The sequence below is a fragment of the Zalophus californianus genome, chromosome 9 (assembly GCF_009762305.2).
Source record: "Zalophus californianus isolate mZalCal1 chromosome 9, mZalCal1.pri.v2, whole genome shotgun sequence".
NCBI lineage: Eukaryota > Metazoa > Chordata > Mammalia > Carnivora > Otariidae > Zalophus > Zalophus californianus.
In genome coordinates, this window is record NC_045603.1 from 46,750,242 (window position 1) to 46,766,276 (window position 16,035).

At 40.0% G+C, this 16,035-nt stretch overlaps 1 protein-coding gene and 1 pseudogene across 7 annotated transcripts in view; one reads left to right on the forward strand and one right to left on the reverse strand.

Annotated features, from left to right (window-relative positions):
- Positions 1 to 16,035, reverse strand: part of MYRFL (myelin regulatory factor like) — a 113,447-nt gene that overhangs the window by 23,630 nt on the left and 73,782 nt on the right. For all 7 annotated transcript variants that reach the window (XM_027593973.1, XM_027593971.2, XM_027593968.2 and 4 more), the window contains 2 exons: positions 14,437 to 14,545; positions 13,352 to 13,461 (listed from right to left, as the gene is read on the reverse strand). In XM_027593973.1, coding sequence (XP_027449774.1) covers positions 13,352 to 13,461; positions 14,437 to 14,545 — 219 coding nt within the window. The remainder of the gene's footprint in view (positions 1 to 13,351; positions 13,462 to 14,436; positions 14,546 to 16,035) is intronic.
- Positions 9,381 to 9,494, forward strand: LOC113923304 (annotated as a pseudogene).

Genomic DNA, 16,035 nt, shown 5'->3' on the forward strand with positions numbered 1-16,035 from the left:
TAGAGGGAGTGAATGAATTAAAAAAAAAAAATGCTGCTACACGCTGCTCCCTACAAGAGATTCACACCAGCTTTAAGGACACATACATCTTAAGGAATGGAAAAAGATACTCCATGCAAATGGAAACCAAAAGAGAGCAGAGTTAGCTATACTTACATCAGATAAAATAAAATTTAAGTCAAAAACTGTAACAAGAGACAAAGAAGGTCATATACTGATAAAGGGGTCAATTCATCACTGATAAAGGGGGACATTCATCAGACTATAACAATTGTAAATATATACCTCTATACTCTATATCTATTTCTCCAGAGAGAGAGAGAGAGAGATCCAGTATTGGAGAACCTAATATTAAGCAAATATTAACAGACCTGAATGAAGAAATAGAAGCGATTTAATAACAGTAGGGAACTTTAGTATTCTACTTTCAACAATGGATAACTTATCCAGACAGGAAATCAGCAAGGAAGCACTGAACTTGAACTATGCTTTAGACCAAATGGACCTAAAAGACATATCAGAAATCCCACCCAACAGAGCAGAACACACAGTCTTTTCAAATGCATACAGAACATTCTCAAGCCTAGATTATATGTTAGGTCACAAAACAAGCCTTACAAATTTAAGAAGATTAAAATCATACCAAGTATCTTTTCTGACCACAATGGTATGAAACTAGAAATTCATAACAGGAAGAAAACTTGAAAATTCACAAATAGTGGAAATTAAACAATACATGCTTGCAAAACTAATGGGTTAAAGAGGAAATTAAAAGGGAAATAAAAAAATATCTTGAAACAAATAAAAATGGAAATGCAACATAATAAAACTTACGGGATATAGCAAAAGTAGTTCTATTTTTTTTCTTTAAAGATTTTATTTATTTATTTGTCAGAGAGAGAGAGAGAGAGAGGTAGGCAGAGGGAGAAGCAGGCAGAGAGAGAAGCAGACTCCCCATTGAGCAAGTAGCCTGATGTGGGACTTGATCCCAGGACCATGGGATCATGACCTCAGCTGCAGGCAGACACTTAACCAACTGAGCTACTCAGGCATCCCCTGCAAAAGTAGTTCTAAGGGAATTTTATAGCAATAAACACACACATTAAGAAGAAAAAAGAAAGATCTCAAATAAACAACCTAACTTTACACCTCAAGGAGCTATAAAAAGAACAAACTCAAATGAAAGATAGTAGAAGGAAAGAAATAACAAATATCAGAAACACTATGGAAAAGATCAACAAAACTAAGAGCTAGTTTTTTTGAAAAGATAAACAAAATTGACAAACCTTTAGCTAGATCAAGGAACAAAAAGAGAGAAGACTCAAATAAATAAAATCAGAAAGGAGAGGTGACATTACAACTGATACCACAAAAATACTAAAGATCCTAAGAAACTACCATGAAAAATTAGACTCCAACAAATTGGATAAGTTAGAAGAAATGGATATTCCTAGAAATGTACAACCTACTAAGACTGAATTAATGAAGAAATAGAAAATCTAACAGGCCAATTAAGAAAAAGAGATTGAATCAATAATCAAAAACATCCCAACAAACTAAAGTCCAGTACCAGACAGCTTCCTTGGGGAATTCTACCAGATTCTTAAAGAATCTATACAAATCCTTTTCAAACTCTCCCCAAAAAATTGAAGAGAAGGGAATACTTCCAAACTCATTTTAAAAGGCCAGCATTATCCTGATGCCAAGGTCAGTAAAGACACTACAAAAAAAAAAAAAAATTACAGGCAATTATCTCTGATAAACATGGATATTCAATAATACATTAAAAGGGTCATACACCATGATCAAGTGAGATCTATTCCTGGGATGCAAAAATGGTTCAACATATGCATATCAATCAATGTGATATGCCACATTAATAAAATCATGTGATCATCTCAATAGATGTAGAAAAAGCATTGGACAAAATTCAGCATCTTTTCATGAAAAAACCTCTCAACAAAGTACAGATGGAATATACCTCTACATAAAAAAGCCCTATATGATAAGTCCATACCTAACATTACACTCAAAGATGAAAAGCTGAAAGTTTTTCTTCTAAGATCAAGAACAAGACAAGGAAGCTCACTGCCCCCATTTCTATGCACCATAATACAAGACAAAGCAATCAGACAAGAAAAAGAAATAAAAGTTATCCAAATTGGAAAGGAAAAAGTAAACTGTATCTGTTGCAGATGATATGATCTTATATACAGAAAGTCCTAAAGATTCCACCAAAAATGGTTAGCATTAATAAATTTAGTAAAGTTGAAGGATACAAAATCAATATGCAAAAATTAGTAGCATTTCTATACACTAACAGCAAACTATTTGAAAAAGAAATAAAGAATCCCATTTACAATGTCATCAAAATCAATAAATACTTAGGAATAAATTTATTCAGGAGGTGAAAGATCTGCACATTGAAAATTACAAGACATTGATGAAAGAAATTGAAGACACAAATACATGGAAAGATATCCCATGCCCTCTCCTATATCAGAGGAGTTAATATTGTTAAAATGTCCATACTATTCAAAGCCATCTATAGATCCAATGTAATCCCTATCAAAATTCCAATGGCATCTTTCACAGAAACAGAAAAAAAAATCCTAAAATTTATATGGAACCACAAAAGATCCCCAATACCCAAAGCAACCCTGAGAAAGAACAAAGCTGGAGACATCACATTTCCTGATTTCAAATTATATTATAAAGCTATAGTAATCAAAACAGTACTAGCATAAGAACAGACATATAGACCAATGGAATAGAATTGAGAGCCCAGAAATAAACCCACACATATATGGCCAACTAAAATTTGACATGGGAACCAAGAGTACTTAATGAGAAAAGGACAGTTTCTTTAACAGTGTTGGGAAAATTGGATAGTCACAGACAAAAGTATGAAATTGGACCTCTGCTTTACACCACTCACAAAAATTAACTCTAAGTAGATTAAAGGCTTAAATGTAGACCTAAGACCATAAAACTCCTAGAAGAAAACACAGGGAAAAAAATTTCTTGACATTGGTCTTGGGAACCATTTTTTTGGATATGACACCAAAAGCTAAGCACCAAAAGCAAAAATAAACAAGTGGAACTATATCAAACTAAAAAGTTTTTGTACAGCAAAAGAAACAATCAACAAAATTAAAAGGCAACCTAAAGAATAGAAGAACATATTTGCAAACCATATATCTGATAAGGGGCTAATATTCAAAATATATAAGGGACTCACACAACTTAATAGCAAAACACAAATAATCTAATTAAAATGGGCAGAGGACATGAATAAACATTTTTCCAAAGAAGATATACAAATGGCCAAAAGGTACATGAAAGGATGCTTAATATCACTAATCATCAGGGCAATGCAAATCAAAACTATGTGAGATATCATCACATACTTGTGTTAGGATGGCTATTTTTTAATTTTTTTAAGATTTTATTTATTTATTTGACAGAGACAGAGTTAGCGAGAGCAGGAACACAAGCAGCCGAGCAGGGAGCCTGATGTGGCACTCGATCCCAGGACCCTGGGATCATGACCTGAGCTGAAGGCAGATGCTTAACGACTGAGCCACTCAGGCGCCCAGAATGGCTATTTTTTAAAAGGCAGGAAAGAGATAACAAGTGTTAGTGAGGGTATGGGAAAAAGGGAACCCTTGTACACTATTGGTAGAAGTGCAAATTGATACAGGCACTATGAAAAAACAGTATGGAGATCCCCAAAATTTCTGGGTGTATGTCTGAAGGACATGAAATCACTGTCTCTTAAGAGATATCTGCACCCCTATGTTCAATGCAGCATTATTCACAATAGCCAAGATATGTAAACAATCTAAGTATCCATTGATGACAAATGGATAAAGAAAATGGGACACACACACACACACACACACACACACACACAAATGGACTATTCTATACATTATTATTATATATATTATATAATAAAGAAGGAAATCCTGCCATTTGTGACAACATGGACGGAATTGAGGGCATTATGCTAAGGGAAATAAGTGAGACACAGAAAAACTGTGTGATATCACTTATATGTGGAAACTAAAAAAGCCAAACTCAGAGAAACAGAAGTAGAATGGTGGTTGCCAGACACTGAGAGATGGGGGGAATGAGAAGATGTTCATCAAAAGGTACAAACTCAGTTTAAAATGATTAAGTTCTGGGGAACTAATGTACTGCATGATGACTATTTTAACAATATTGTATTATATACTTGGAAGTTGCTAAGAGAGTAGATCTTAAATGTTCTCACCACACACACAAAAGTTAATTATGTGGCTGATGGATGTGCTAACTAACCTTACTGTAGTAATCATTTTGCAATATGTATGTGTATCAAATCATTGTGTTGTATCCCTTAAACTTATATCTCAATAAAGCCAAAAAAATTCAGTTGGTAAAGAAGGATAGTTGGTGGGAGATTTGAATAAAATAAGATAGGACAGGGGCACCTGGGTGGCTCCGTTGTTGAGCATCTGCCTTATGATCCCAGGGTCCTGGGATTGAGCCCCACATCAGGCTCCCTGCTCCGCGGGAAGCCTGCTTCTCCCTCTCCCACTCCCCCTGCTTGTGTTCCCTCTCTCGCTGTCTCTCCCTTTCTGTCAAATAAATAAATAAATAAATCTTTAAAAATAAATAAATAAATAAAATAAAATAATATAGGACACAAATTGAAAATTGTCAAATCTGGGTGAAGTATATACATGGGTTTCACTATTATTCTAAGTCTGCATATATTTGAAATTTTTTATTAAAAATGTTAATAAATAAATAAATCAGAAAACAAAAACCAAGAATCTCCTGACAAAAGCTCTTTAAAATTTTCTAATTCTGGTACAAATGTTCCCTTGCTTCTAAATTTGTTTTAATAAAAATAAGGCAGAAATCATGAAGACAAGAATAACATTCTATGGTTCTAAATCACAGTAAATGTCATATGACCATTTGCTATGTTTACATTGTAGAAAGCCTTATACTATAATTATAACTGGTCTTTATGTCCAAGCAGGGGTCCCAGATTCCCAGCCATCATCTCTGACTCCTCCCCATCTGCTCCCCCAGGGGCGATCCACCACGCAGTGCTATCAGCTCAGTCCCCCAAATCTCCTGAATCCACCCAGTTTTCTCCATCCTCACTGGCACTACCATACCTAATACTCTTTTTTATTTTTCTTGGCAACAAGCTTCTTCTTCTTTTTTTAATGCTTGTCTGATACATGAATTTGTGATTTAGCCCAAAAGAGAGAAGACCATGGAGAATGATATATAAGTCCCCTCTAAAGCACAGTAAGTTCATTCTGCAATATCTACCCAACAGGACTTTTAAAATGCTGCCTCATGAGATCTGAGCAATTGGCTGCGATTGTCCAGTTACTTGTAAATAATGATGACAAATCAGCTCTGATTTCTCCAACTCAAATTTGCTGGCACCATACATCTTCCAGGTAGATCCAATAGGCAAGAAGATAATTCATGTGTTTTCCTATTTAAGAGGAAATAAAAGTAGAGAGGAAATTTACTACTACCTTCCTGGTTATAATTATGGCCCTGACTTTATGGATCCAAAGGAAAAGTACCCAAAAGTGAATTTCAAGGACATTATGTTATAGGGATTGACTCTGAGTAAAATACCTCTGACTTCTGTCCTCTCACACCATAGTGAAGCCAGTATAAATATGTTCGAAAACATTATCCAGAACTTTCTGAAAGTGTTCCTTTCTATGCAAGTGATAAGGTCTCTGTGAGTTCACTTTAACCATGAACATGCAACCAGATGCCTTGGGAACTTGTTTTAAATACACATATCCGGGTCCCATGTAAAAGTCTGTATTCATTAGGACTCAGATCGGCATAAGTCTGGGGCATTTTGAAAAGCTTCCCCATCTAACAGTGTTAGTTAATAACTATTTTATAATTGAACTTGATTATTCAACTCATCCAGTTATTATTAACCATGTTGGAGGGGACCCACTATCTCAGCTGAAATGTAGCTTTACGATTATGATGCAAAAATGATTAAACCCCTTTGCCACCAAAAACTGCTCATGAGACTCTGGGGGGAAAGTAGAAACTGCTTCAGATCACACAAGGATCTTGTGCCCATTTATGACTTGCTTTGGGGTGAAGGTACAAATGGACAGCATTACGTATTTTCTGAAGGACATGTGGAGCAGTTTGGCAAGTAACTGTGCACATGAAAACAACAGGAAACATTATGAGATCAGGACCTTACTGGGCTTAGAGCAGGTCCCTTACCTAAGCCTTATCCTTCACCATAGACTCTGTGCTCTAATCAAGTTGAACTATTTGCCCTTTGCGGAACATCTCAAGCTTTCTCTAGTTTCTGGAGCTAGGACTGCACAGGCTGCTCCCTCTACCAGAAGCACCTGTCTCCCCCCACCTCCCACTTCCCTTCCGCGTGGTGTCCTATCTACCCATACGATAAACACCCAGGGACACATCTTGTCCACAGTCAGTTCGCCAGTACAGAGCAGGAACTCAGTATGAATTACATGAGTGAATGTTCTTACAGGGACGGTTCATGTCATGAAGCACTGGGAGGCCATAGCACTGATCTCTAGTGCAATGAAGACAGTGGCCAAACTTCTAGTTTATTCTTTTATCTGAGGCTGCTCTCAGAAAAGCAAAAAGACTGAGGTCCAAATTCCACTTCTGTATTAGGAAATGTCCATGGAAATTTGGGTGAATTAAACAAAGAAATACTAGTGTTTCACATCCTCAGAGCAGCTGGAGGTGGGAAGCTGGTTTGACTGTACGCAGCAAACTGGTTTCCATTCTGATCAGGTCCTTTCCAACTTTGGGAGGGTTTAGCTCAGGAAATGGATAAAAGTTCCTTCAGTGCCCCCCTCACTCCCTGGGTAAGCCTTGCAGAATGCAGTTTGCAAACTCCGGGGTCCCTCACAGTTCCGGTGATAAAGGAGCCTGCAACAGAAGCCCCCAGACAGCGGGGTTGATCTCTTCTCTCTCTGGGAACTACAACTTGTCCTCTATCTAGCAACACTAAATAAGGGGAACTCAGCCTGATCGCAAAGAAAGCTTCGAGAAGTTGAAATAGGCTCTTATTTCTTCCCCAGTGAGAGTCACAGACTTGAAAATTTCTCCTCGTGGCATCTGATGTTGCATGGACTAATGTTTTATAATAAAATCATGGGGGGGGGGGCGCCTGGGTGGCTCAGTTGGTTGGGCAACTGCCTTCGGCTCAGGTCATGATCCTGGAGTCCTGGGATCGAGTCCCACATCGGACTCCCTGCTCAGCAGGGAGTCTGCTTCTCCCTCTGACACTCCCCCCTCTTATGTGCCCTCTCTCTCATTCTCTCTCTCTCAAATAAATAAATAAAATCTTAAAAAAAAATAAAATAAAATCATGGGAGGGGCGCTTGGCTGGCTAAGTGGGTTAAGCGTCTGTCTTGGGCTCAGGTCATGGTCCTGGAGGTCCCGGGGGTCCCGCGGGTCCTGGGATCCAGCCCTGAGTCTGGCTTCCTGCTCAGTGGGGAGTCTGCTTCTCCCTTCTCCCTCTGCCCCTCCCTCTCCTCCTACTCATGCTCTCTCTCTCTCAAATAAATAAATAAAATCTTTTTTTAAAAAGAGTCTTTCCCTATAATAAAATCATGGGAATACAATAGCCTGCAATTGAGCATCACAAGAACGACTGTCAATGGGAGAAAAACCGTCTTTAGCCAGTGGATGTGTCTGGCAATTATATGGGCTTTGAATAAACCCGGCTTTAGATCTTTGTCCAGGTCTTGATACGGATTTAAAAAAAAAAAAAAAACAACAGAATCCCTAAGACAGAAAAGCAGACTGCTGAGTTACACTTTGGTAAATAAAGCATAAAATTCCAGGTATTGAATCAGTGGCTTGAATAAACCGGCCTATCTGATTTTCAAAGTATTGCCACCACCTGCTGCCGTAATATTTAAATTGCAGTTTTAGGTGTCTGGAACGAGGTCTTCTTTTCCTGACATTTTGTTACAAAAAATTTCCAAGCATACAGAAAAGTTTTTAAAATTATACAGTAAATGCCCATATACCTACCACTTAAATTCCACAATTAGCTCCATCCAACCATCCATCCATCCATCTTGTTTAAATGCATGTGTTAAAATAAAAAACAAATGGAGACCAGCCTTGAAAATTCCCTGAGCAGACAAAACTAGTTTAGTCATATAAACAAAGCTTAATCTAAATTATTTTGCACAACTAACTTGACCTACATCATCTCTTGCTTGTGCCTCTGGAAATCATAAGCAGAAGCTGAACTGTTTCCCAAGGTTGATACGAAGTAACCACCGACCAGTTTCCTATCACTTAAGAAAATTCTAATATTATAAGCAATCACAGTGAAAAATAAACAGGCACTGCTTTCTTTCTATATAAGCTTCTTCCTAAACTGCCTCATTCTGTATTTTTGGTTTCAGTTTGCAAACTGCCTTTTTGTGTGTGTGCACAATAATACCACCCTGGTGATACATTGGTTTTACTTGTGTTACTTCTGAACTTTTAACACATGAAAAAAATGAGCAATAACTTTTTTAAAGAAGACACACTACAAAAAGGAATTTTCTAAGAAAACAATAAGTATCATATTTCTCTCTAAAATGTTTACCAGAAACAAGAGGATTTTTTCCCTGCTTCCAGTGTGAGGAGCTCCTAGGAAAGAAGAAGATGGCCTACAAACAGGTAATCAGTTGTTAAAATAGTCAGGGTTGGTTTTAATAACACATTAGCTCTAAAGGAATGAATCATCCAGCTTGGAGTTCAAATCAATCGTGTGAGCCCAACAGAGAACACTTTCCCCCTATAGGAAACTTACCGCCACAAGCAATAAATAAGTTCTGCTACCTCCTTTGATAAGAAAAGACTGGACTTTTAAACCAACTGATGAGTAGGACATTTAAAAGCCCCTATTTTGGGTGAAGGGGAGTGGGAGGTATAAGCTTCCAGGTACGGAATGAAGAAGTCTCGGGAATAAAAGCCACAGCACAAGGAATAGGGTCGGTGGTGTGGTGATGGTGAGCGTAGCATGACGTATAAACGCGTTGAATCCCTGTTGTACACCTGAAACTAATGTAACATTGTGTGTCAACTACACTCACATTTTAAAAATTTTAAAATAAACAAATAAATAAATAAATGCCTCCATTTAGATTCTGGGCTAGCCATATGAACTCAAACTAATATAAATTTTTTATCACTCAGTTTTTCTGAATAAAAAATAGTGTGTGTCATTCTATTAAAAACCATGAATCGTTTCAAAGGCACCCGAGGTGGTGGTAGCATCTCTGAGTGACATCTGGAAAAAAATTTACTAACAATTAACCATTTATTAGGTTATCGCTTCTCGGCCTTTTGGCTAAGATCAAGTGTAGTAACCATTTATTAGGTTATACTATATTGTAGACCTAAAAGCCATGGTCTTAAGAAAATTTTTATTAACCAAAATCATTTATAAAAGCAAATGCTTTGCTGGGGGAAAAAGTGATTAAGGTAGAATTTCAACTTGCCAGACTGAAGTTATCTTTACAGAGAACTGTAAAGAATAAAATAATTTGAAAGTGACCTCATCATCCACAAAACTTGCTGAGCCAAGCTTTGGACAAAGTCTTTTTTTTTTTAAGATTTTATTTGTTTGTGAGAGAGAATGAGATAGAGAGAGACAGCAGGAGAGGGGGAAGGGTCAGAGGGAGAAGCAGGCTCCCCGCCGAGCAGGGAGCCCGATGCGGGACTCGATCCGGGACTCCAGGATCGTGACCTGAGCCGAAGGCAGTCACTTAACCAACTGAGCCACCCAGGTGCCCTGGACAAAGTCTTATCTGATGTTGAAATTCATGCTCTTAACCACTTTGTCATGTACTACAGGTGATTCTTCAATCGTTAAAATCAACAGCATTTTGTTAACATTCATTTTCTCCCCATCTCATCTCTTTCCTCCCCATGTCTGATCCATCCTCTCTACTGACTTGATGTTTTGACACTGTGCTTGCTCCGCATTCTGCTTTAGCCCAACCTTCTGGGCCTTCCCAGGTCACTTCCCAGCCACTCCTCAGCCTCAGGTCACCAGATCTGATGCTTCCAGGGAGCCAGAAATCCAGAATTTGTGTGAGGATCTCCTCATTATTTAAAAATAGGTAACAAATTTGAAAATTTTTAAAACACCATGAGGAAAAAAAAAAAAGTCTTCAGGCCAGTCTTGGCCACAGGCTTCTGATCTGTGACCTGCATCCATAACCTTTCCCTTATTGATGAACATCTTCACCCGTGCTGCAGCTTCCCCTCGGGCCCCAGCTGCACTCCCAACTTCCACACTCCCTGTCACCTCTGGACATTTTCGTTTGAATACTCAGCTGACACCTCAAACTCAAAATTGAATTCATTTTCCCACGAGGAAACCACTTTTCTGTCAGACTTCCTTATTTTAATGGAACCACTTCTCTTCCTTTCAGTGAGATTCAGAAACTCAGCCATTAACTTAAACACATGCTTACTGAGAACCCATAATGTACCAGATACTGTGCTAAACAACACGGGATTGACAAGGCACATTCTCTGACCTTGAGAAGCTCACAGTCTAGCGGAAGAGATATGGAATAGAAAGAATGACAACACAATGTGATAAATACTCTAGAAGATGTATATTCGGTGGCCTGAGCCAATACAGAGACAAGATCAATCAAGGCATCACAGAATTCATTAATTCATTAATTCATTCAGCCAATATTTATTGGATTCCTAAGGTACTCTAAGCCCTGGGCTTGAAGCCACAAATAAAGTATTGGAGATACAGCTTTGAAAAATATAGAAGATTTTTGAGGTCATGCAATGAGCTGGGAAGGCTGGTGAAGAATAAGTAGGCAAATAAGATCATTCCGGCTAGGGACAGAACTCTCCAGGCCATCGTGAAGAAGTCTGCAGTGTGCCTCCTGCACAGAGGTCTGGAGCTGAGGGGCCCGTTGGGGTTTGCATCAAAGTCCTCTCTTTGATGCAAAGGCACCTGTCTCTAATTACACCAACATGGTGCCCACACAAATGGGTAGCAGACCGGAAAGCAAGAGGCTCTCTGTACATCTTGCTTATTGTACAATTAACAGTGAGCATGGGACAAGAGTCACATTACCTGTGTTCTTAATAAGAAATAATAAAGGGGCTATTCTGTGAAGTATTTATAATGTAGTGGAGAGATATTCCACAGTGTTGAGGATTACACCAGTAATTGAAGTCTCTCCTAGGGAGTGAGCCAAAGTGGAAAGCCAGGCCTCAGAGCATGGGGATGTTCACCTGCTCATAGTGTTACAGGTTCGGAGAATGAGTGTGGCCTTGGTGAAGGCTCCATAGATTGAATCACTGCAAGATCCTGTTATTAAGAGAATCACAACTTGTCTCTTCTGGACTCCTGTCAGTTGTATTTACCTATAAACCGAATGCTGCCTTGGTGTAGACCGCCGCTCAGAGGACAAACGAACCTGGCTGCTTAGACTAGGAATACCACCCGTTATCTTCCCAAGGCTCTGGCCTTCTTAGGAATGAATTTGGGTTGTAGCCTCTCCAGGGGGTAAAGGCGTTGGGTAGCCCTCAGAACCGCTGCTGCTAATAATCCTGACTATCCTCATTCAACTTAAGTTTGATAGTGGGCCAGGGGAGAACTAATTATTCTCCTACAGAGTGATAATCATAAGGCCCTGGGCAGATGTTACCTACACAGAAATCGCAGACATCTCTTTCCTGGGTGTTCTAGGGGAGGGCCACAGTCAGAAGTGACATGGCTGCCACCAAATGAGAAACCCCAAGAGCCCCACCTTGGCAGCCTAATGGCACACTCCCAGGGCTGCACCCTAAGGCAGACAGCTGTGCCTCCACGGTTTTCTCTCACCCAGGAAGCTTCTTAAAATGCGAGAGAGTGGGGGTGACCTTATGACATGAATACCTCGGAGTATCTCTTATCTTATATTTTGAGTAAATAATGGGAAAACTTCACTACTGTATTATTAAAAATAGATTTCTCATGATACACCTCTCAAGGGAAGTGATAGCCCAGGTCTGAGACCAAAGAGCTGCTTCTACTCAAGACGGGTGTGGGAAGCAGGAGAAAGTAACCACATGTCTGCCACTCTACCCCTGCGGCCCAGGGCAGAGCAGGCCATCCACACCCCAACAGCTAAGTATTTGTTGCCCAAGAGCCCAGAGGAAGAAGACTGAGGAAGGGCCCAACATGGAAAGGGACCCTCCACCTTGCTGCTCCAAGTGTGGCTTGCTGACCAGCAAGATCAGCAAAATTGGCACCACCTGGAGGCTGGTTAAAAATGCACGCTCTTGGGTCTCACCCCGTTCCTGCTGAAATCAGTCTGTATTTTAGCAAGTTCCTCCACTGATTCATGTACACTTTGAAGTTGGAGAAGCACTGCCCCCGTGAACTGACAAATTACAAATTAGTCTCCACTCAGACATCTGTCCCTACGACTACAATATTCCCATGTCAATCAGTTTTCCCACCAGCATCAAAGAGAGCAGTGCAATGTACAACCCATCAGCAGCGGGGTGAGTCTGCAAACCTTGCCACGACGCAGGATCTCACAGAATTAATAAACATGACCTCAGAGACCGACTCAAGTCACACACACAAAGCAAGCAAGGGAATGGCAGACTGAGACCCCTTTACCCTGCAAAGGGGAGCTCAGCTACTAGGGCAGGGACATTCCTTCAAAAGAGAATGATCTGAATACCAAAGAATTAAGACAGGCCCTTGGGAAAAATGACAAGGCTCATGAATATCTTTGCAAAACTGACCAACTTTATGATTGTGCTATGAAAGTGGAATATACAACTTTGTTGAGAAACTGTGATTTCAAAAAAAATCAACACTTCATTCCACCTTCAGTCATTCTACAAATCCCATCATTCTATTTTCATGCTAACCTAAATTGTATTCTGTGAGATAAACTACACTCTCAGAAGTTCTAGTTCCATTTTTTAAGACAAATCTAATCACAGCTTGTTGTCACTATTTCACATGACGCCAGGTCCTCGTTTTAGGTGCACTCCTGGTACGTGGACTTTACCCAGGCCAGTCTCCCTCCAACATTAAGGCCCGCTGACCTCTCCTGTCACTGTTACATACTCCTTTTTCTTTTTCCCTTAGGGGGCTTCTTTTTGGTACCTATGCCCAGGGTGGCATGGCTGATACCAATTACCGCACAGCTCAGCGAAGCTTTCTTGTTTCCTGGTTGGATGTTTCAGTGCATTGTGAGGCCACAGAATAGGGGTCCCCCGTGGGGTTGTCACTCCAGAGGCAGATTGATTCTGTAGTTACCTTATCGACCATGAGGAAGTTCGGCAGCGTCTCTCCATTTTCGCAGGTGACATCACCAACGTCTCTGACAGCTCCAGGCAGGATCTCTCGTACCTCCTGGGCAATCATCCCTAGACCCAAACACTCCAGCTCGTTTAGTCAGGAAAACAGCTTTCTGGAGAAAATCCTCCCAGGCCTACATCAAAATGGACTGCTGACAGCCCCCCAGGACATCTTTGCAAATAGATGCTTATTACCCCTTTTCAGCCTTTGCTTTGATCTATGATACGTTTGAAGCAAAGAAGGAATTTTGAGCCCATAACCACTATAGGATTAAAAGCAGAGGTATAATTTTCCTCACTTTTCCTTGAGACTCTGGGCCGAATGTTGGGAGGAGTGGGCAAATATCTTAAAATCTCTGTATATAGAAGTAAGAGTGGGGCATTAGCTTGATTTCCTTTTTTTCTGCAGGAGGATTTGCCACCTAGACGGCCCCTGTTTCTTTAGGATTCCTGGGTTGGGGTATCAACACCACTTTGCCCCTTCTCTGACCTAGACCCACCTACTCGGCCACCTCCCCTCTCCCAGGTCGGCCCAATGCTGCCCCTCTTACAGTTGGAGCTGTCATCTACCCCTGAGCCCGCATTGCATGAGCAAGATGGTTCCCATGAAAAGAAACTATGTATTCAAAATATTCCACCAGTACCGTGGGGGTGCAGGAATGGGGCGGGGGGGGGGTGTTGCGTAAAGATGACACAGACATTTCTCTGACCTCTCCCATTCGAGTGAGTGTGGATTTCACAGAGAAAACCAAAGCCATAGCACACACCCTCCAGATAAAGAGGGAGTTAAACTTTTGAGTTGACAACACAGGGCGCCTGGGTGGCTCAGTTGGTTAAGCGACTGCCTTCGGCTCCGGTCAGATCCCGGAGTCCTGGGATCGAGTCCCACATCAGGCTCCCAGCTCAGCGGGGAGCCTGCTTCTCCCTCTGACCCTTTCCCCTCTCATGCTGTTTCTATCTCTCTCTCTCAAATAAATAAATAAAATCTTTAAAAAAAAAAAAGAGTTGACAACACAAAATTAAAAAGGTAATTAGTGCGCATACCTGTTTGATGGGAAGTGTTTATTCCCATTGAAGACACGAATTCAGGTTTGTAGTCATACTCCACGATCCTCATTTGGGCTATTCGTCTTAGCTGTTCATTTGTGTCAACCTAATTTAATGAAAGAAGAGCAGATTTCAGCCACTTAGATGATTTCCTATTCAAATCAATGCCCAAAGGGACCTAGAGAAACTAGGAATGTTGACAATGGGACTGTTCTTTCCTCTTGTCCAAACTGTTTTAAGAGAAATTTATGTTTTTCTCCTCAGAGAAACCCAAGCTTCAAGGTCCATATCAGTGACTTCTATTCATGGACAAATTGAGACAGAGTTTTTATATCTAAATTACAAAGTGAAAGCTCCCTCATTCACTACTCTTGCCTTTTTTTTCTCTCCTCTGAGAGGCAAACTCTCCTTCTGAGAATGGAGACTGATCGCTTTGGAGAGAACACAATCGCTATTCGTGAGTGCAAGGGATCGTTTCCAAATGAACATACGGTATAAACACCAAATAAATATAGGCCAACCTTGTATTTACAAATTGAAAAGGTTTAATAAAAGTAAAAAATACCTTTAAAGAATGGAAATATCCTATATCATTGAATTCCTTTTGGACACCTTGCTGGAGAAAATTTCCTCAAGTGGCAGGTTGCAAACCTGTAGTGCCCACCTGCGAGGCCTTCCAGGATCCAGACTTTTCTCTCCTGCAGATGGCTTCTCCCCCAAACCACTCTGGTCAGTGATGGTATGCCTCTCTGAGTTTACTGCTCTCATAGGTTACTAAAGGTATTCCCAGCTCTCACTGCAAATTCCTCAAAATAATGTCACTAGGTCCCAGCAAAATGACAACAAGACAATAGAGTGAATTTCTCCTAAAGCCAAATGTGTTTGATTCAAAGGATCCTCTTTTGAGGTTTGTTTTTGTTTTTGTTTTTAATGAATTCATGGTACTAGCAGAACCTATTTTTTTTAATGACCTTATTCTATAAGTAAAATGCTGGCAGCCCTTTTTCTTTTAGGATATAACGATTACAAAACCAGTAGTTTCTTGGCAATTAAAATTATACTGCCTGGACATTCATCCATGTGTTAGAGTAACCAAAAGTGCTTCGTTTTTCTTGTTATATGAAAACCCCTGACATGGCCCTCAACTCCTCCCTTGACCCACTCTGTTGGGTGAGTGGGAAAGCTCCTCCAATATCATTAAAAGCTCCCTGTCCTTCACTAGTTTGGCTGATTGTAAAAGGTGGTGGCTTGACACTTAACTGGCTAAATGGGAAAAATTTACTTTAGGTTCTTCTTGGGAAGTATGATTTTGAGCTCACTGTTATTTTGATACCTGCTATTATCAAAAGTTTGCTTCAATTCTTTCATTCATTATTTTGTTCAACTAACATTTACCAATCACCTTCAACATACCATGCACTACACTAAGTGTTGGCACTTTAAAAAATGATTGCCTTTTAAAAGTTTGTGCTCTACTAATTGTGAGACCTGAATCCATAAAGCTCCTAGAAGAGAACATAGGTAGTAATTTCTCTGACATCAGCCATAGCAACATTTTTCTAGATATGTCTCCTACGGCAAGGGAAACAAAAGCAA